Below are 18,599 nucleotides of genomic sequence, written 5' to 3'. Positions count from 1 at the left end.
GATATGCAGGACCTTTCAAAGCATGGGGTTTAGGAGGGACCTCATACCCAGTTCCAAGGACAGTACTGAGGCTAGGATAGAAGTAGATAACATTCCTAAATGTTTTGGAGAGTTAATTGGTCTTATAGCTAGTTCTGGGTCTGACTGTGGCCCCAGATCCCCAGATTCTAATATTGTAGCAGACTCAGTTCTCAGGGGTTGGTTTAAGGTTTTGGGTACAATTGCCTTGCAGAGTCATGCATATATAAGGAATAATTTAATATCAGTTTTCGAAGATGCAAATGCAGTCCCTCTTCTTGGGCAAAAAGGCCCATTTCTGGGAAACAACGAATTGATGGGCCCTGAAGGCAGTGTAGTGTAGGGGAAAGAGTACAATCTAAAGTAAGGAGTGAAAGAGGAAGGGTATTAGCATTTCTCTTCCCTCTTCTATATTTCAAACATGAAGGAGCAGATTTGGAAGGGGAAGAAAATGAATCTGGTTTGAATTCTTTGAATTTGAGGTGTCTGTGGGACTTCCAAGAGGAGATGCTCAGTGTCCTTTTGAAAAAGTATGGATCTAGAGCTCAGAAGAAAGGTTTGACTAAAGCTATGTATTATAGTTGATAACTGAAACCAGAGAGTGAGTCACACAGCCCCAGCAAGGGATACAGATTGAAACATTGAGGACAGAATGTTGAAGAAGCTCAATGTTTAGGACTTTGGCAGGGAGGAGTACAGAACTGAAATGAAGGGTACAGCCTACCATCAATATTACAACACATATCTTTGTGCATTCTCCCCTCCCTTTAAAAATAATTGTAGTCAAGTACACAAAACATTTACCATCTTCACCATTTTTAAATGTAAAGTTCATTGACATTAAGTAGATTCAAATTGTTCATCACTACTATCCATCTCCAGAACTATTTCAATCTTCTCAAACTGAAATTTTGTACCTAAACAGTAACTGCCTAGTATTCCCTCCCCTCAGTCCCTGGCAACCACCATTCTACTTTCTGTTTCTATGAATTTATGACTCTTGGTACCTCATATAAGTGGAATTATACAATATTTGTCCTTTTGTGACTAGCATATTTCATTTAGCATGGTGTATTAATCTGCTTGGGCTCTAGAACAAAATGCCACAGACTGTGTGGCTTAAAGAACAGAAATTTATTTTCTCACTGTTCTGGAAACTGGAAAGTCTAAGATTAGGTGTCAATAAATTTGGTTTCTGTGATAGCTCCCTTCTATGGCCTCACATGGTCTTTCCTTGGTGTGTGCACATGGAGAAAGAGTGAGTGAGCTTTCTTGTGTCTTTTCTTATAAGGACATAATCCTATTAGATCAGGCATCCACCCTTATGACATCATTTAGCCTTCATTACTTCCTTTGAAGCCCCATCTGCAAATACAGGCATATATGGTGGATAAAGGTTTCAACATACATTTTGGGGGCACACACTCAGTCCATAACTGTCCTCAAGTTTTTGAACATTCTTTACACAGAATTGGAGTCGTATTCTATGTTCAGTTTCAGAACCTGTTTTCTTAAAAATGTAATTTTCTTAGTACCAACAGACTTACAGCAACAGCAACAAAAATCCACCAGAACTTTGCTTCATCCTTCTTCACTCCAGATTTCTGCTCCTCAGAGACAGTCACTTTCAAACTTCTTAAATCTTTCTTATGGTACCACCTATATATTTCTAGATAATCTATTTATGCTTTTATTTCTTGATTTTTAGTTTTTGTACATCTGTTATGACTTCCTACAATGGAAGGATTCAATTACCTCTCACTCCATATACAACTAGAGTTCTCCCACATTCTCCCAATATATTTTGTATTTTATTAAATCGATATTTGTTGTTTATATTATGTCTATGTAAATATTCATGGTTTAACCATGAGAAAGAGAAAGAGTAGTAAAAAGCACAGATTCTGCTACTGTACAGCTTGGCTTCAAATTTTGTTTTTGTTGCTTAATAGCTGTATGATCTTGGGCAAATTTCTTTATTTCTCTGTGCCTTATTTTCCCCATATTTAGAATGGGAATATCAATAATACCTATTTCATAGGATAGCTGTGATGATTAAAAGATTAAACACTCAGAGTAGTACTTGGGACATAATAATTGGCTTATATTATATATTATTGTTATTTCCTTTATACTTTTTTGTTCGTCCTTCAGTTCTGTCTGTTTTTGCTTCATGTATTTTGGAGTTTTACCATTTGGTGCATATACGTTTATAATTGTATATCTTCTTGATGGATTGAAACTTTCATCATTATAAATGGCTCTTCTTTGTTTCTAACAACAATTCTTGTCTCAAAGATTAATTTTTTTGACATTAGTTTAACAATTCCAGGTTCCTTTTGGTTACTGTTTGCATGGTATATCTTTTTTTATCCTTTTATTTTAAGCCTATTTGTGTCTTTGAATACGAATGCCTTTTGTAGACAACATATGGTTGGATCATATTTTTAAAATTCATTCTGCCAATCTCTGTCTTTAAATGGAGTGTTTAGTTCATATATATGCAATCACTGATAAGGTAGGATTTACATCTGCTATTTTGCTGTTTGTTTTCTATATGTCTTATGTCTTTTTGTTCTTGTATTCCAACATTATTGCCTTCTTTTATGTTAAATATTTCCTAGTGTACCATTTTCATTCCCTTGTAATTTCTTCTACTAATCTTAAAATGTATTTTCTTGGTGGTTGCCCTGGGGATTACAGTTAACAACTTAACTTATAAAAATCAAGTTCTGCTTAATAACAACTTAATTTCAAATCTTTGCTCCTAATAGCTCCATTTCCTCCCCTTTGCATTACTATTACACAAATCACATCTTTATACATTGTATGTACATAAAATTGGTTTATTCATTTTGCTTTATGAAATTGCCTTTTAAATCAGAAAAAGTTACATGCATTTTAATTTTTTTGTTGAGAGCTAGACATTTTAGATAATATATTGTAGCAATCTTGGATGCTGATCCTCTTCCCAGTGGTCATTGTTGTTATTTTCTTGATTATTTGTTTGTTGATGTGGTGGGATGAGTTCCGTGAAGTATATTTCCCCCCATAGTTTATACCTCTGGTGCTCCAGCTCATATCGTTTCCTCTTGTTTTTATCTTTCAGCCTGGCTACCTAGGTTTTGCTCCTGGCTTAGCATAAGTCACTTATTGGCCAAATGTTATGCTTAAGTGTCCTTAGCCAATTACATATTTACCCCTTACCATTGGATATGTGTATAGCTTGGAGGCTGCTCTCACATTTCAGTGAGTTACATATTTTGCTCCTCCCCCATTCAGCCAGGGACTAGAAGCTTAGAGGTTCCTTCTCTGATTGCTTCTGAAAGGGCATAGCCTTGGGCATTCACACATTCTTACATACTGCCAAGGGTGACTGTGATTTTATTTTTAATCTTGGCTTTCTAGGATTCACCCCTGGGTCAGAGTAGCTTATGATTCAGTCAGTGCTTGGTCAGAGGCTGTGTTTAAGCTCCCTGTGCCAGTGAGGCTTTTGTCCTTTGTTTATGGGTTTGTACATAGCTTGAGGTAATCCCTTCAAATTTATTCCGTGACTTTTTCCGATACTCTTAAATGGATGAGGCATAGCATATACACAGTTTTCTTGATCTCCACAAATTTACATGATCCCAGGAAGGCTTTTATTGGTTGTCTCTTTTTCTGATTATCTCTAATAAACTTGTGACTGTTCTGACATTTTTCTTATATTAATGCTACTAGCCTTCTCTTAATTATTCTCCATCAAAATCTCCATTGTTTTCAACAGTGCCTATAGGCATGCCATTTTCTTCTACTTTTTCAAATTAGGTCAGTCTTCTTAGGCAGAGCTGCAGAATTCTTCATCCTTATCCTGCCTTTTCTCCTGGGAAATCCCCCAAACAACTGCAGCAGAACTGAAAAGAGGGACCTACTTTTACCTGAGTGACACTCTTGCTCTATAAGATGGTGCTTGGAAGGGGCGGCAGCTTCTGATCTTATTGGCTTGCTCCTCCTGGAATATAAAAAAAATATATACATATTTTTATATATAAATAAATAATCAAGAAAAAAATATATATATATAAAATCAAGAATATATATATATATATATATATATATATTTGAAGAAATAACACTGAAAGTTATAAGTTTACAGGTTTAAGTGGATCAATGAATATCAAACATGATAAACTCAAAGAAAACCGTACCTAGTTACTGCTTATCAAACTTCTGAAACCAAAAGTAAAGAAAAAAAAACCAAAACCTTGAAAGTAGCTAGAGGAAAACAACACATTACCTATAGGAGAATAACCGTGGTTTACTTATCACAAACAATGAAGGCCAGAAGACAGTGGATCAACATCTTTAAAATGTTGAAAGAAAAGAATAGCAATCCATATTCTATATTCAGCAAAAATACCCTTCAGGAATGCAGATGAAATAAAAATGTTCTCAGATGAAGGAAAACCAAGAGAATTTGTTGTCAGCAAACATGCTTTCCAAGAAATGATAAGGAAGTTCTTCCGGTTAAAGAGAAATAATATCAGAAGGAATCTGGAATTCAGGAATGAAGAAGAAGCAACAGAAACTGTGAATATCTGGTTAAATATAAAATACTTTCTTTTCTGTTTTTTTAAAAAGCAAATAATATTGTATTAGTTTCCTATTGCTGCTGCAACAAATTACTATAAACACAATGGCTTAAAACAAGATAAATTTATTGTTTTACAGTTTTGGAAGTCAGAATCTAAAATGGGTTGACAGAGCTGTGTTCCCTCTGAATGCTCTAGTGGAGAATCCATTTCCTTGCCTTTTCTAGCTTTTAGAGGCTGCCTGCATTCCTTGGCCCATCACCCATGTTACTCCAACCTCTGATTCTATTGTCACATCTTTAACTCTTCTGCTTCTTGCTTTCCCTTATAAGGACCCTAGTGGTTACACTGAGCCCATCTGGCCAATCTGGGATAATCTCCCTATCTCAATATTCTTAACTTAATCACAATTGCAAAGTCTCTTTTGCCATATAAGGTGACATAATCACAGGTTCCAATATGTAGACTTCTTTGAGGGGTCATTATTCTTCCTACCACAACAATCATCAAGGAATCAATAATTTTTACATAATTTAAAGTGTTCTAGAGCATAGGAAAGTGTAAATATATCCAATTAATTCTATAAGTTTTCATAAGATTTATACCAAGATAAGAATAGAACTAAAAAAAGTAAATCAGAGATCAATCTAACATAAATATAGATGCAAAAATCCAAAACAAAATATTAGTAAATTTAATTTAACACTGTAGTAAAATAATAGAATAGCAATAATAGTTCCTATTTTTTTCTGTAATATCTTTGTTATGTTGGCATCAATGTTATGGAGGCTATGCATGGGCTCAACACTCCACTCACCAAGGCCGATCTTGTATTAACACTGCTGAGTACCCTACCTGACAACAAAATAAGATGATGACGAACCATTCAATTCAATAAGGCTTTTTTTCCCTGAAGGTATCAATCATTCCCATGATGGTAAGATTATTATATAGAACACATTTTGTCATGGTGAGAACAGAATTTTTTCCTCACGGAAATAAATATATATTCCAGGCACACATTTACCTTCTTTGCTCGTAATAATTCTGTCAGTGCCACCATCTATTGAATTACAGAATGCTTTGATTATTATCAGGATATCTTACATAACATTGTCTCTGACCAAGGAACTCACTTAATAGTAGATGAAATACAATAATGGAGCCGTATTTTTTACTTACTCCATCATATAGAGGCAGCTTGCCTGATAGAAAAGTAAATGTTTACTGAAGGCTTAGTTATGGGATCAGCTGTTTCAGGTTGCGAGTGCTATACTATGAGAAAACAATAGCTACTTTGAAACCAGTGACCAAAATATGGTGCTATTTCCCTCATAGTGAAGATACACAGGTCTGGGAATGCAGGGATGGAGAAGGTATAATTAATTGGTATAATTATTATACCAATTAACCTGATAAAGAATTTTTTTGTCTCCATAATTTTTGGCTCAGCAGGTTTGAAGTTTCTATTTTTCCAAGTAACAAATGCTTCCACCAAGGAATAAAGCCATAGGAAACTGCATTTTAGTCTCCTCATGCTATTGAACTGACAGGCAGAGAAAGAGATTACTGTAAAAGCTGGAGTGATTGAGTCCTGTTACCAAGGGGGGAAATAGGGTTGTTGTTATACAGTAAGAACAAGGAGAATTACACTTGGAGCCCAGGGATAATCACTGGGGCACCTCTTAGTACTCATTTCCCCATATGTCCTGGTCAGTGGGAAAGTGCAGAAATCTAATAAATACAGCACTGAAGGTTAGGGTCACTACATCAGAGAAAAAACTTTGATCAGCTGAAGGGAATATGAAATAGGTGGTGAAGGAATGAAGTCATGATTATTGACTTTGGCTTCATGACCAGCCACAGAGGGGAACTGTAGCAGCTAGGTATATCTTTGTTGATAATTTATAATTTTTCTTTCCTTTATCTGATATATGAAAAATACTGGAGATGGTTGTTATAAATTAGGTTTCAGAAGAAGAATATAAATTAGCATTTCTCCATGACAGTACAGTGGCCGATGGGACTTTTTGTCCCTGCCTTCCTGTTGGAAATGAGAGTTTCTTCATTGGAATAAAGGCCACGAATGGTTGTTGAATGACAAAAGGTGAGCACTGTGTTGGTTATCCTTTATGTTGCTCCACCTCCTGATCAACTCTCTGTTCTCCTCTGTCCTGTTCTTTGCCCTGGGAGGCTGATATTGAGGATTGTATCCCTGGTTGGAGTCTCTTTGGATTTGGCCAGTTTGGAATGTACCGATAGAACTTTGGACAGCCATGATTTGGGCTGTTTCATTGACAATGACTGACAATAAATAAATATAAATATAAATATAAATATAAATATAAATATAAATATAAATATAAATATAAATATAAATATAAATATAAATATAAATATAAATATAAATATAAATAAAATACAAATATAAATAAAAATATTGGCAGTGATGGGCTAAGACTTTAACTTCTGTCTCCTTCATGGCTCTGCTCTCACCAGGCTCCAGTAATACTATTTCTTCCTTTTGACTTTTTAGGCCTGGGGTAACAGCTTCCCGCTATTACTAGTCTTCGGGTGCCTCAGAATCCTCTGTTTGGTCTCTCAACCTTGCTTATACCTTTTTGAGCAGTCGCTATATTCAAGTTTTTTAAACAAGCTGAGTTGGGTTATTTTTCCTGCTGGGACTCTGACTGCTAAAGATGTAAGCCCAGAACTATTGCAGCTATTTTGGTTCCATCAGAGTGGCCAGCTTGAGAATGAAGCTTATATGTAAGGAAGGACGTAACAGAGAATCGTAGAAAAAAATGAAGCCAAAATTTTAATCATAGTACTTGAAGTAAGAAATATTCTAGATACAACTTATTGGAGTAAGAATAGGTGGATACTTTCGTAATATGGTATAAAAATATATAAATTTCTAACAAGAAGCTCTTCATGTTTGAAGGACAAACACTAGAAGCATTCCCATAAAAATCAGGAAAAAGACAAGAATGCCAGTTTTTCCATAATTTTTTAACATTGTTCTGAAGGTACTATTTAATGCAATTATCCAAGAGAAAGAAATGTGGTATTAATATTGGAAAGGAGGAGGCAAGGTTATCTAAGAGAATCAACCAAGAACTATTAGAAACTTTAAGAACACATATAGAAGCTAGTTATACAATCAATATGCAAAAAACAATCACTTTCATATATAAAAACAAAAAAAACCAGGAAATTTAATATAAAGAATATTTGCTACAGTAGCCATAGGAAGAGATAAGCTAGTTAAGTATTAATTTAACAAAAAATCTGCAAGCCATATTTATTCATTCAACAAAAGCATTGATAACCTACAGTGTTCCAGGCAATGTCTGAGGAGTTATTTTTTTTTAATTTAGAAATACTGAGGAGAAAATTAATGAAGACAAATAACTAGAAACAAATGGGTTCTTGGATGGAAATATACTATTTTTCTCCAGCTTTGCTGAGATATAATTGACATATAACATTGTGTAAATTTAAAGTGTACAATGTGATGATTTGATGCACATGTATATTATGAAATGATTATTGCAATAGGATTAGTTAACACATCCATCATATCACATAATTAACATTTTTGTTATAGTTATTGTGGTGACAACACTTAAGATCTACTCTTTTAGCAACTTTTAAGTATTCAATACAATACTGTTAACTATAGCCACCATTATGTACATTAGATCCCCAGAACTACTTATTCATCTTATAACTGGAAGTTTTTACACTTTGACCAGTCTCTCTCTATTTCTGATTATATATGTGTGTATATATTATATATAAATGTTATATATTATATATAAACATTTTATATATAATATATATTTATATAAGCATTTTATATAAAACATATTTATATATATAAACATTTTTAGAATCTATTCATCTCTCGATAGACACTTAGGTTGTTTCCATGTCTTGGCTATTGTAAGTAATGCTGCAGTTAACATGAGGGTGCATGTATCTTTCTGAATTAGTGTTTTCATTTCCTTCAGATGTATACCCAGAAGTAGAATTTCTGGATCATATGGTAGTTCTATTTTTAATCTTTTGAGGAACCTCCATTCTATTTCAATAGTGGGTGATACCAATTTAAAACCCACCAATAGTGCACAAGGGTTCCCTTTTCTCCACATCACTGTCAATACTTGTTCTCTCTTGTCTTTTTGATAATAGTCATTCTAATTGGTGTGAGATGATAAGATAGTCTTTAAAAATACCAGTTATTCCTCAATTAACTTATAAATTAAATGTAATCTAAATTAAAGTAAAAACAAAAACTTTATGGGAATTTAACAAAATAATACATTTTATCTCTAAATAAACACATGTAAATAGGCAGATTGTGAAATTATGAAAAAAGAGAGTAATTAGAGAGGGCTTACCCTCCCAGATATTAAAACCTATTATGAAGATATTATAATTAAAATAGTTTGGAACATAAAAAGAAATAAAAGATAACAGATTAAAGGTGCACAACAGAGAATAGAGAGTTGGATCCAAATATGTGTGGATATTTAGCTATGATAAGGGTTTGCATTTTAAATCAATGAGCTAAAGTGAGATTATTTAATAATTGGCATTAGGACAATTTCTTAACTATTTTGGAAAAAGTAATTCCATATGCTCAATAAAGCTGGAATGATATATTCATAATAACACTGAGATGTTATTTACTTCTTTCACGACATTGACATTTACACAAATGGTACAAAAGCAATGGTGGGTAAAACTGCTGGTGCCTTACTGATAATAAAAACAATGTCACACACACACTCTATATAAACCAAAAATTTATTTAAAAATACACATAAAAATTAAGAGAAAATACAGGCTTTCCTAAGCAAGACATAAAACTCCCCCAAAATAAAGAATTGATAATTTTTATATCATAAAGATTAAACATTTCTATATAGCATAAGTCCAAAGAAAATTATAAACTGGAAAAGTATTTATAACACTTATGACAGTAAAAGAGCTCACTTCCTTAATTTACAGAAAGTTCTTTTTATTAATAAGGAAAAGGTAAAAATCCTAGTGGAAAATGGGAAAAGGCAGTTCGTAGAAAGAGAAATACAAATGATTAAAAAAACCTATGAGAAGATGCTTAATTTCACTTATAATTAAAGAAATTTAAAATTCTTGGAGCACAACATGGAATATATATACATATATATATATATACACATATATATGTATATATATATAAATTTTGATATATATTTGATATATATATCAAAATTTAAGAGGTAAAATGTTGACAGCATGGATAAAATGAGCATCCACTTTGACCAAGTGATTTTACTTCTAGGAATTTATCCTAAGGAAATAATGCCAAAATTGCCAAAATATATGTGTACAAAGGTCTCCACTGTAGCATTTTTTGTAATAGACATAGATTAAGAAGAGGTTAAATATCAATCAGTAATATATTGGTTACATTTTTGGTAAATCCACACTACAGAATAGTATTTTATCTGGTGAAACAATTTACATCATATATTAGGTGACAAAAATATTTTGCAGAATGGTATGCATAGTATGATCCCAAATTATTTGAAAAAGATATATGTAGATTTGATTAATAAGATGTAGTACGTATAATATAATGGAATATTACTCAGTCATAATAAAGAATTAAATCTTAACCATTCGTGACAACATGGATAAACCTAGAAGGTATTTTGCTGAGTGGAGTAAGTCAGACAGAGAAAGACAAATGCCGTATGATTTTACTTACATGTGGAATCTAAAGAACAAAACAAAACAGAAACAGACTCCTAGATACAGAGAAAAACTGATGGTCTCCAGAAAGGAGGGGGCTTGACAGGCTGGGTGAAAGAGGTGAAGGGATTAGGAAGTAAAATTGGTAGTTACAAAATAGTCATGAGGATGTAAAGTACAACATTGGGAATATAGTTAATAATACTGTAATAACTATGTATGGTGCCAGGGGGTACTAGACTTATCAAGAGGATCACTTTGTAAATTATAAAAATGTCTAACCACTATACTGTACACCTTTAATATAATATTGAATGTCAACTGTAATTGAAAAATAAAAAAAAAATTAAAGATGCCATATTAACTGCTCGATCTGTCCAAGAGTTTCATACTCTTACAGAACCCTCCTACATACACATGTAATAAGTTTAGTCATAGTCTCCTATTAATCTGTCTCATGTTAATTTAGTTATTAAGTCATCCAGAACTTAAAACGGTAGGAGGAAAATTAATTTTCCTCCCCCACAGTGTTAACTTAGGGTGTTTCGGAGTGGGTATTATTGGCCATGTTTTCTTTTTATGCTTTTCTGCATTAAAGAACCCTAATAAATATAATAAACCAGTTAATGAAGTAAAAAAAAAGATATATGTATACACACACTCACATATAATATATTTACATTGTTTTCCCTTGTATATATAAAACAACAAAACCTGGAAAGAGTTATTTGAAAAGTTAGCAGTGAATTTCGTGATATATATTCTAGGATTGAGGTAGATGGGTTATCACAGTGGTTATCAGAAGAGTGGAGAATTTGAGACATTTTTATTTTCTGCTCCCTTCTTTTCCTGGTTGACAACTGCTTTCCTTTATCTCAGCTCAAAATTTCACTCCCTCTCCCCCGTCAAGGAAGCCTTCTCTGATCCCCAGTCTCTGCCACTTCTTTTACTATATTAACAGTGTTCCTTTCCTTCACAGTATTTTTCTCCGTTTGTATGTATGTGTGATTATTTCATTAAGGTCTTGTTTCCACTATGAGAGCAGAGTCAGTCAGTGTCTATTTTTACTCACCAACGTATTCACAATAAGCATGGTACTTATAGCAACCCTCCTTCGTCTCTTCCACCTCTTAACATTATGATGTGGACAACTGAATCTTTCGCAGTCTTACATAAAAGGTTATGAAAGTGCAGCTTTTAGACAAGTCCCCCAATCACACAAATGCAGATTAATATATCAGAAACAAACACCCTACATCACACTAACTGGTGAAATATTAAGAATGTTCCCATTTACTTCAAGAACAAGATCAGGAGGCCCTCAATCACCACGATTTTTCAACATAGTTCTGGAGGTCAGTGCAGTACATCCAGAAAGTGAAAGAATAGAATACACAAATATTGGGAAAAAAGAAATAAAAATAATCATTCGCAGATGATTATGTATGCATACTTAGGAAAATCAAAGGTATCAACCGAAAAAAAATATTAGAAAAATTAAGAAAGGTCACTAAAATATCATAAATATTTTTCCTTAAACAAGCAATAACCTGGTAGAAAATACAATCATAAAATAAATGTCATCCTCCAAAGCAACAAAACAACAAAATATCTAGGAATAAACTTAATGAGTAATTGCTATGACCTACCTGGAGAAACGAAATTTATTGAAGATCATAAATGTCGACACAGACAGGAAGACTCATATTTTAAAGAGGTCAGTTCTTAAGTTAAAGTGCATTTTATGTTACTAAATGTTAACTATTTTGTTCTGTAAATTGTTCAATTTGGAACTTGACACATATGCATACATATACTTTTTTGTATTTGCATGAAAAGAAGCAGAAATTGTTAAAAGTAGTTGGTGGTTGAACAAGAATTTCAGAGCACTTTCATGTTCTACTTTATACATTTCTGCACATTTAAAAAAATAAGGAGTGTGTATAACAAAGGGGCGGAGAGAGAGAGAGTTTCCTATTGAGAGGATATATCTGTTTTTTCCCCTTAGGCTAGTAGTTCTTGGTTATTTTTTTTAAGTCATAGATGCCTATGAGAATCTGATGAGAGCTACGACCCTTCTACCCACTATAATGAACATATGTACATCCATAACTTTGACACAATTTCAGGTAGACCGCAGAGGTGGCTGAGAATGCCTAGTCTAGGTTAATCAAATATGGTTAGGGTGAGAGCTCCCTGGGCCCGGGCATCCCCAGGACTGAGTTGAGGGGGTACCAAAGTGGTTGTGGGCTGCAGGCCACAACCCTGCAGCAAGGCCAGGTTCTCCCTAGGTGTCCTGAGGTAAGGAAGTCAGAGGTGAGAAGATGCTGCACCTCTCAGGCCAGGTAGTAGCACCAGACAGTGTTAGGAGCAATGTTATTTGAGGCACAGTGCATGAGGGCAGAGCAGGCAGACCTGGGTGCTTCCCCCAGCAATCATTTCTCCAGGCTTCATGGAAACCCACAGTTGCAATCCTTTCTATGCATACTTGAGTTAACTCGGTGGGAATTTCAGGGAGGGAGGGAGGAAAGAAGCAAAAGATATTTACTTAGATTGGTCACCTGAATAAAGGCAGCATTTACCACCTTGGTCACCTGTCCATGTATACCTTTGCAGTGAGCAACAGTCAGGTGCCTGACTGCAGGGGATGAGAAGCTCTGTGATATGAGAGAGGTGGGAGAGCAGCACTTTCCTCCTTCCTCTCTTGATAAGACAGGGAGGATGAGATCACTTCTGAATTCCTCACACCCTAAGCTGCCTCCACCTTAGTAGACCTGAATCTAATTCAGAGGTAGGTATTCAGAACAGCCATCAAATAACAAGAGATTCACATAGCAGTCAACCAGGACTTTGGGACCATAAAAATATGTTGTTGTTGTTGTTGTTGTTTTTAAATCAAACAAGACAGGATTGTGTTGTTTTTGTTTTATCAAGTTGCAAATTGATCCAAAAATATAAAAAGTAATAGAAATTATAATAAAAATAGAAAAGTAATTGCATAAAATAGCCAAGATTAGATGGCTAGTAATCTTTGTGTACTAATTCATAAATCATGTGAAAATTCCAGTTATGAATATTAAAACATGTTAGTATGTTTTGAAAGTTGTTATTTGGCTATAACCAGTAGAAAAATTTTCCTGACTTTACAAATAAGTATAATGAAATTAATGAGACTTTGGAGTTTTCTCCCCCACTTAAATTCTTTTTTACTCAAATGAAAATAACATCATTCTATTTTCTCAATATAAAAGTAATGCACTACTGATTTCAAAAAAAAAATGAACAAAAAAGTTTAAGTAGGACACTCCCACTACCTGTATCCTTTTTAAGATATTTTCTCCCATTTCGAATAGGGGTACAGGGGAAATGCTGGACTTCCATGGCTAAGGTGGTGGTGGTGAAGGAAGAGAGGTTGGACAGGGATAAGGAGAAAAAACTATTCCTTAAACAAGAAGAAAAGACCAATAGACATAGGAGCACATGTAGTTTTTTCCTATTAATTAAAGAAAGGCAAATTCCAACCACGAGAAGCTAGCCCAGATTTCTGGGACTGGCAGAGGAAAATGAGTGGCAGGACCTGATGTGGCAGGGAAGGAAAGGGGTGTGACAGCTCCAATCCATTGCCGGTGGGAGTGGTAATTGGGGTCCTGAGCTCATGGGTGACGTGGCCCTCACGTGAGCAGAAGCCTACGTGTACAGTCGCCTTTCTAATCCTGGTCTTGGTTTGGTCCGATTGTCATCTGCCTATTGCCCCAAAGGCGGGCGGGCCTGTGGCCAGGGAAGGAGAAGGAGGGAACTGCCGGAATCCCAACAGGTCAGTGTGTGGATGGGCACTGCCTGAGGGATCCCTGCGGTGCGGGTAGCGGAGGGTGGAGACGGAAGAGGGACAAGGCCTGCTTTCTCCACACCCTTGCACTATCCCCTGCCCTTCCAAGTACGAAAATGGTGGACATTGGGGGCTGTATTCCAGGGGAAACTCCAGACCAGGAGAGAAGAAACCTTTGGTATCCAGAGCCTTGAATTGGGAAGGGCAGTTTATTAGGATTCCTGCCCTGTGTGCTGGTCCATCTACCAAGCCATAATGTTGGGGCTGTGCGTCTGTCTGACCATCTGTCATTCCGCGTGTCTTTCAATAAGGCGCTGTACCACTAGGAGCAAAAGAATAAAGACTCTGCTCAGAATCCCTGCATGTCAGTGTAAAGGGGCCATTGCTCCACGGCCCTCAGAAGGGCGGGACCCTTGCCTTAACTTGAGCCCATTAATGACTCTCGAGCTATCTCCCTGATATTTTATGTAGGGAAAAGGATGTGACAGCGCCTACAGAAAAAATGGTTGTCATTGGGGGTGGGACTGCGCGGCGGAGAGGGATCGAAGAGATCTTTTGGTCTTTCCTCGGGTTTTCCATACTCCCTCGCCCCGCCTCCACTTTTTCCAGTAGTCTCAAAGGGGCGTGGTTTTTGCTGGGAAAATGGCTGACCGCTGGGTGTCGGGAGTAGGGGCTGGGGGAGGGGGTCGGTGAACGCAAGTGTTGGAAGAGAGATAGTGTCCGCGGAGTCCTGAGAAGTGGGGCTAGGGTGAGAGACCAGAAGGTAAAATCCGTTTCACCACCAGGACCTTGAATTCGGAAAAGCCGGTATTGGGACTCTCTGAAGTGCTGTTCTGTCTGTCCAGCCATCCGCCTCTGCGGAGTCGCAGATCTGTGTCTGTGGATCTTGCGCCTGAAGGCTAAACCGACCGGAGTGCACTAAGAAGAGGAATATTATCTAGAAACAAGTAGGTCAGAGTGAGGGTGCTGGCACTATTTGGAGACCCCTGGGGTGGAGAATGGTGGAGACTGCGAATTCGAGTTGGCCTGTGGACCTCCTCCGCGTCCCTCTCCTTCCCTCCTCTCTACACCATTTCAGAGCTTGGAAAAGAAAGTTATCCGCAGGTACAAGACAGAGAAAGAAGTGGCTGGGAAGGGGAGGGTGTCATGAGAGTCCTGGGTCGGGGTAGGGAGGTCCTTGCTCCAAATTACTCTTTGGGTTACAGTGTCGTTGGTATTGTTCCATCCATCGAGCATTCTGTCCTGCAATTGTCAGTCCTTAGGTTTGGTGGAGGCGGAAATGGAGATGTGGGAGGAAGGAAATTCCTCCGGAACACTGGAAGTTGGTAAAATGGGTGGAGAAATGTCCTGGTACCTCTGAAGTTGTGGGGATGGCGGAGGCAAAGGTGACGTTCCAGACCTTTCTGCATTTTACGCCTGTCTGGCTTCTAGACGCTCGATCTACTACCACTGATTTTGTCGTAGAGAAGTGGGTGTGGCGTCACCTCCGAGGAAGTGATTTTCGGGGGTGTGGTGGAAGATTGGAGGAGATGGAAGGAGGAGGGAGAGAGGTAAAATGAATTTCAAAGATGCAGCACTGAGGAGAAGAGTATAAGAAGATGGAAAAAATTGGGCTATGCCGGACTAGGGCCGGGGATTCAGGAGAGAGACATGTGTCCAGTTCCCAGTGAGATTCTCCCCACCTCTTTTGTGTGCAGTTTTGCAGGACACAGTGCTCTTCCAGGCAAGAAAAAAAAAAGAAACTGCCTGGATCTGTGTGGGTGTATGTGGAGGTGTCACTGCCCCCAGGACATCTGGAGGGACAGGAGAAGTAGGAAACTGATTAGATAGCTTAAACTGAACGAACTGGGATAAGGTGGTTGAACATGAGGTTGGAGAATCTGGAGGTGGGGAAATTTTTCAAAATTACCTTCCCTGTGGAGGAAAGGAATCAGTGATCTATCCCTGAGTCCCTGTCATGTCTCTGTTGGTTTGCGGGTCTGTAGTTTAGTTTGTCTGCATACAAAGGCACAAAAGTAGACTGAAGCCTTAAATCTTTCCTTCTTTCCTAGGTCCCACTGTATCTGCAGCTGTCACAGAGCCTGCCAGCCATAGCTAAAGACTCCACCCTTGTGGGATCACTCTTCAGGGCCAGAGGAAGCCCTCTCTGCCTGGGTTAAGAATTCAGCTCAGATATTCTTCAGAGTATGGGTCGTACTCGGGAAGCTGGCTGTGTGGCCGCTGGTGTGGTGATCGGGGCTGGTGCTTGCTACTGTGTATACAGACTGGCTTGGAGAAGGGATGAGAGCGAGAAAATCTGGGATGAGGATGATGAGGATGATGAGGAAGAATCTAGTGATATTTCAGAGACTGGGGTTCAGACTGGGGAAGGAGCTAATGCTGGGGTAGGGGCTGCTGCTAGACTTCAGGGTGACTCAAAGGCCAGGACTGAGGTGGCTGTGGAACTCAAGAGTGGTCCAGATGTAAAGGTGGAGGCCCACTCATGGGCCCAGAGTGGAGGTGGCCTAGAAGCCAAGGCCAAGGCTCTTTTCAGCACTCTGAAGGAACAGGCAAGCACAAAGGCGGGCAAAGGGGCCAGGCTGGGTACCATCTCTGGGACCAGGACCCTTGCACCGAGTTTACCCTGCCCAGGAGGCAGAGGTGGAGGCTGCCACCCCACCAGGAGTGGAGCTAGGGCTGGGAGCAGGGCAAGTAGAAAGTCCAAAGGAAGAACCCGAGCTAAGAGCACCAGGACTCCAGCTACAGCATGGCCTGTTCGCAGGGGCAAGTTTAACTTTCCCTATAAAATTGATGATATTCTAGGTGCTACAGACCTTCAAAAGGTCCTTAACATCCTGGAAAGAACAAATGATCCTTTTATACAAGAAGTAGCCTTGGTCACTCTGGGTAACAATGCAGCATATTCATTTAACCAAAATGCCATTCGTGAATTGGGTGGTCTCCCAATTATTGCAAAACTGATAAAAACAAAAGATCCCATTATTAGGGAAAAGGCTTACAATGCCCTTAATAACTTGAGTGTAAATGCTGAAAATCAGGGCAAGATTAAAACATATATCAGTCAAGTGTGTGATGATACCATGATCTGTCGCTTGGATTCAGCTGTGCAGATGGCTGGACTAAGACTGTTAACCAACATGACTGTGACTAATCATTACCAACATTTGCTTTCCTATTCTTTTCCAGACTTTTTTGCTTTGTTATTCCTGGGAAATTACTTCACCAAGATTCAGATTATGAAACTAATTATAAACTTTACTGAAAATCCTGCCATGACAAGAGAGTTGGTCAGTTGTAAAGTACCATCAGAATTGATTTCCCTCTTTAATAAAGAATGGGACAGAGAGATTCTTCTTAATATCCTAACCCTATTTGAGAATATAAATGACAACATAAAAAATGAAGGGCTTGCATCATCCAGGAAAGAATTCAGCAGAAGTTCACTTTTTTTCTTATTCAAAGAATCTGGAGTGTGTGTTAAGAAAATCAAAGCATTAGCAAATCACAATGATCTGGTGGTGAAAGTAAAAGTCCTAAAAGTATTGACTAAACTCTAATTGGGGGTCCCAAAGAATATTGAAGTATTTTTTTAGTTTGCCCTTGGGAACAATGCATTTTGTAAATTGTTTTTCACTGTGCTTATATGGCAAAGAGATACTTTAAGCTGCTATTTTGGAATAATGAATATCACAAATCATCAACAGTAATGCTGGTTATGATGGATAGTTTTAAGCTGGACCATTTTAAGGATGTCAGATGAATACTAGAGCTTGTACAATGAAAGCACTTATTGATTCCATCCTGCTACTTAGATTGAGATGATTTTACTCTTTACCTAAACTGACAGTAAACTAATCATGAATAAGTTACACTTTTGTATTGGTTTACATTTGTTAATCTTAGATTTGTGTTTTATCAATAAAGTTGTTTGTTTTAACTAGCAAACAAAAAGAAATTTATCATGTTCTTGAGTTTATGATCTATTTGAAAAAGTAAGATGTATGGAAACAAAAAGATACTAACAATACCAGGAGCCTCTGATTATGGCCAGACCCTTCCCATCAGGAGAAGAGCTTCTGCAGGTGACAATGCTCAGAGAAAGTTTTACAGAGGAGGGACACTCAAATAAGCAGGGTTTGAAAGATGGGAAAAACAAAAACAAGACAGAGGGCATAGGAGGAAGAAAGAGTGGTGGGAAGAAAGGCATGGAAGTGAGAATCCTGCTCCAGAGAGGAGGTTGACCTGCCTAGAGTGCAAAGTGTAAGAAGGAGAGTGATGGAAAATACAGTCCAGCAGTTGGGGTGAGTCCCATTCCTGGAGAGGATCCCTGATTGCTAAACTGAGGTTTCTGCATATAACTCCATCCACCCCTGGAAGACACCAAAGCCTGTCATGACCACAGGAATGACAGGATGAAAGGAAAACGATGTGGTCAATTT

At 37.3% G+C, this 18,599-nt stretch overlaps 1 protein-coding gene across 3 annotated transcripts; it reads left to right on the top strand.

Moving 5' to 3' along the window:
• The first annotated feature begins 13,990 nt into the window (after nt 1–13,990).
• ARMCX1 (armadillo repeat containing X-linked 1) lies at nt 13,991–18,119 on the top strand. 3 transcript variants are annotated; one of them, XM_039873984.1, is made up of 4 exons: nt 13,991–14,148; nt 14,946–15,107; nt 15,625–15,710; nt 16,212–18,119. In XM_039873984.1, exon 4 carries the CDS (start codon nt 16,347–16,349, stop codon nt 17,715–17,717), a length of 1,371 nt encoding a protein of 456 aa, XP_039729918.1. In that variant the 5' UTR covers nt 13,991–14,148; nt 14,946–15,107; nt 15,625–15,710; nt 16,212–16,346; the 3' UTR covers nt 17,718–18,119. The 3 variants fall into 3 exon arrangements, with proteins under 3 accessions (XP_039729918.1, XP_039729916.1, XP_039729917.1); XM_039873982.1 differs by lacking the exon at nt 15,625–15,710; XM_039873983.1 differs by lacking the exon at nt 15,625–15,710 and having other exon boundaries at nt 14,946–15,264.
• Nucleotides 18,120–18,599: the final 480 nt, after the last annotated feature.

Source organism: Pteropus medius, unplaced genomic scaffold (genome assembly GCF_902729225.1).
Source record: "Pteropus medius unplaced genomic scaffold, Ma_sr-lr_union100, whole genome shotgun sequence".
Lineage (NCBI taxonomy): Eukaryota > Metazoa > Chordata > Mammalia > Chiroptera > Pteropodidae > Pteropus > Pteropus medius.
This window is presented reverse-complemented; position numbering and strand designations above follow the sequence as displayed.